General features: G+C 37.1%; 1 protein-coding gene across 1 annotated transcript in view; it reads left to right on the top strand.

Moving 5' to 3' along the window:
• The window catches only part of LOC106531376 (disks large homolog 2), a gene marked incomplete at its 5' end in the record, with an annotated part of 43,483 nt that extends 42,305 nt beyond the window's left edge, over positions 1 to 1,178 (top strand). The window contains 1 exon segment of the mRNA XM_014027226.1: positions 431 to 1,178. Within this exon segment, the coding sequence (XP_013882680.1) occupies positions 431 to 537 (107 nt within the window).
• Positions 1,179 to 1,201: the final 23 nt, after the last annotated feature.

Raw genomic sequence — 1,201 nt, 5'->3', positions numbered from 1 at the left:
TAGATAGATAGATAGATAGATAGATAGATAGATAGATAGATAGATAGATAGATAGATAGATAGATAGATAGATAGATAGATAGATAGATAGATAGAATTCCCCTTCTTACACCAACTCTATGGTTGGCTTTTTGAGTAAAGTGGAACTGGATAAAAAAGATGAAGTTAAAAAGCATGGATTACAGCATGTTTATTGACTTTCTGACCGAATGTTGAAATCTTGGACTCTACATGAAGTTTTGAAGTGAAGACAGACATCAGTCAAACCATCAAAAGTTCCACAATGACAAACATTTRCATAGACAAACTGTAGGACTCCTGGTTCAGGAACTTTTGACACAAAAGGTATTTGTTTATTCTTTGTTTAGATTACGTAAGTCCTACCTCAGAAAAAYAAAGACATTTTCCTCATGTTCTGTTTGCTTTTCAGCCCTGGTTCAGGGAGACACCTCAGAAGATGTCTATAATCAATGCAAGCAAGTCATCGAGGAAAATTCAGGACCGTWCATCTGGATCCCGTCAAAGGAGAAACTTTGATTCTTCATCCAGGAAGGGAATGTGGACTGCTAGGAACTAATAATTGACTGTAACACAAGTGTGTTTGGAATATTTCTTTATTTGCTTAGAATACAGGAGATTGCAAAAGTTTGGTATTCCATCTTTTTCCTGTTTGAAAGTAAACTTTTCATAGAACCAGCTTTTCAGTAGTACCTTCAGGTCTGTCTAACCTAAAGGTTGGAGGTTCTGTCCACTCTTTAAGTCCAAACTGCTCCAGCTGCTTCAGGTTTGGATGACTTCTGCTTGAATTCAGTCATAAAATCTAACATGATTCTTATTTGGACTGAGGTTCAGATTTTGAYTGGACCATTCCAGGACAGCCGGTGCTCTGTAAACCAGTGGAGTTCAGCAAATTGTTCAGAGTCATTGTCCTACTGGAGGGTCATCCTGTCCCATTCCCAGAATACTCTGAAATTCTCTGTATTTTGATCCAGCCACCTTCAAAGAAAAACTCTGATCAGTTTTCTAGTCCCTGCTGATTTAAAAAAAAACATTCCCAAGCATGATGGTGCCACCAAAATGCTTCATTGTAAGGTTAGTGTTTATTACAATTTATTATTATTTATTATGTAACTTCTAAAGGTATTGGTTGGGGATCCAAAGCACAAGCGGTGAATGCATGTGCATGTGTCATAATAGTTAT

This window comes from Austrofundulus limnaeus, unplaced genomic scaffold (assembly GCF_001266775.1).
Source record: "Austrofundulus limnaeus strain Quisiro unplaced genomic scaffold, Austrofundulus_limnaeus-1.0 Scaffold624, whole genome shotgun sequence".
Taxonomy (NCBI): domain Eukaryota; kingdom Metazoa; phylum Chordata; class Actinopteri; order Cyprinodontiformes; family Rivulidae; genus Austrofundulus; species Austrofundulus limnaeus.
Note: the sequence above shows the minus strand (reverse complement) of the source record. Positions and strands in the feature narration are given on the sequence as shown.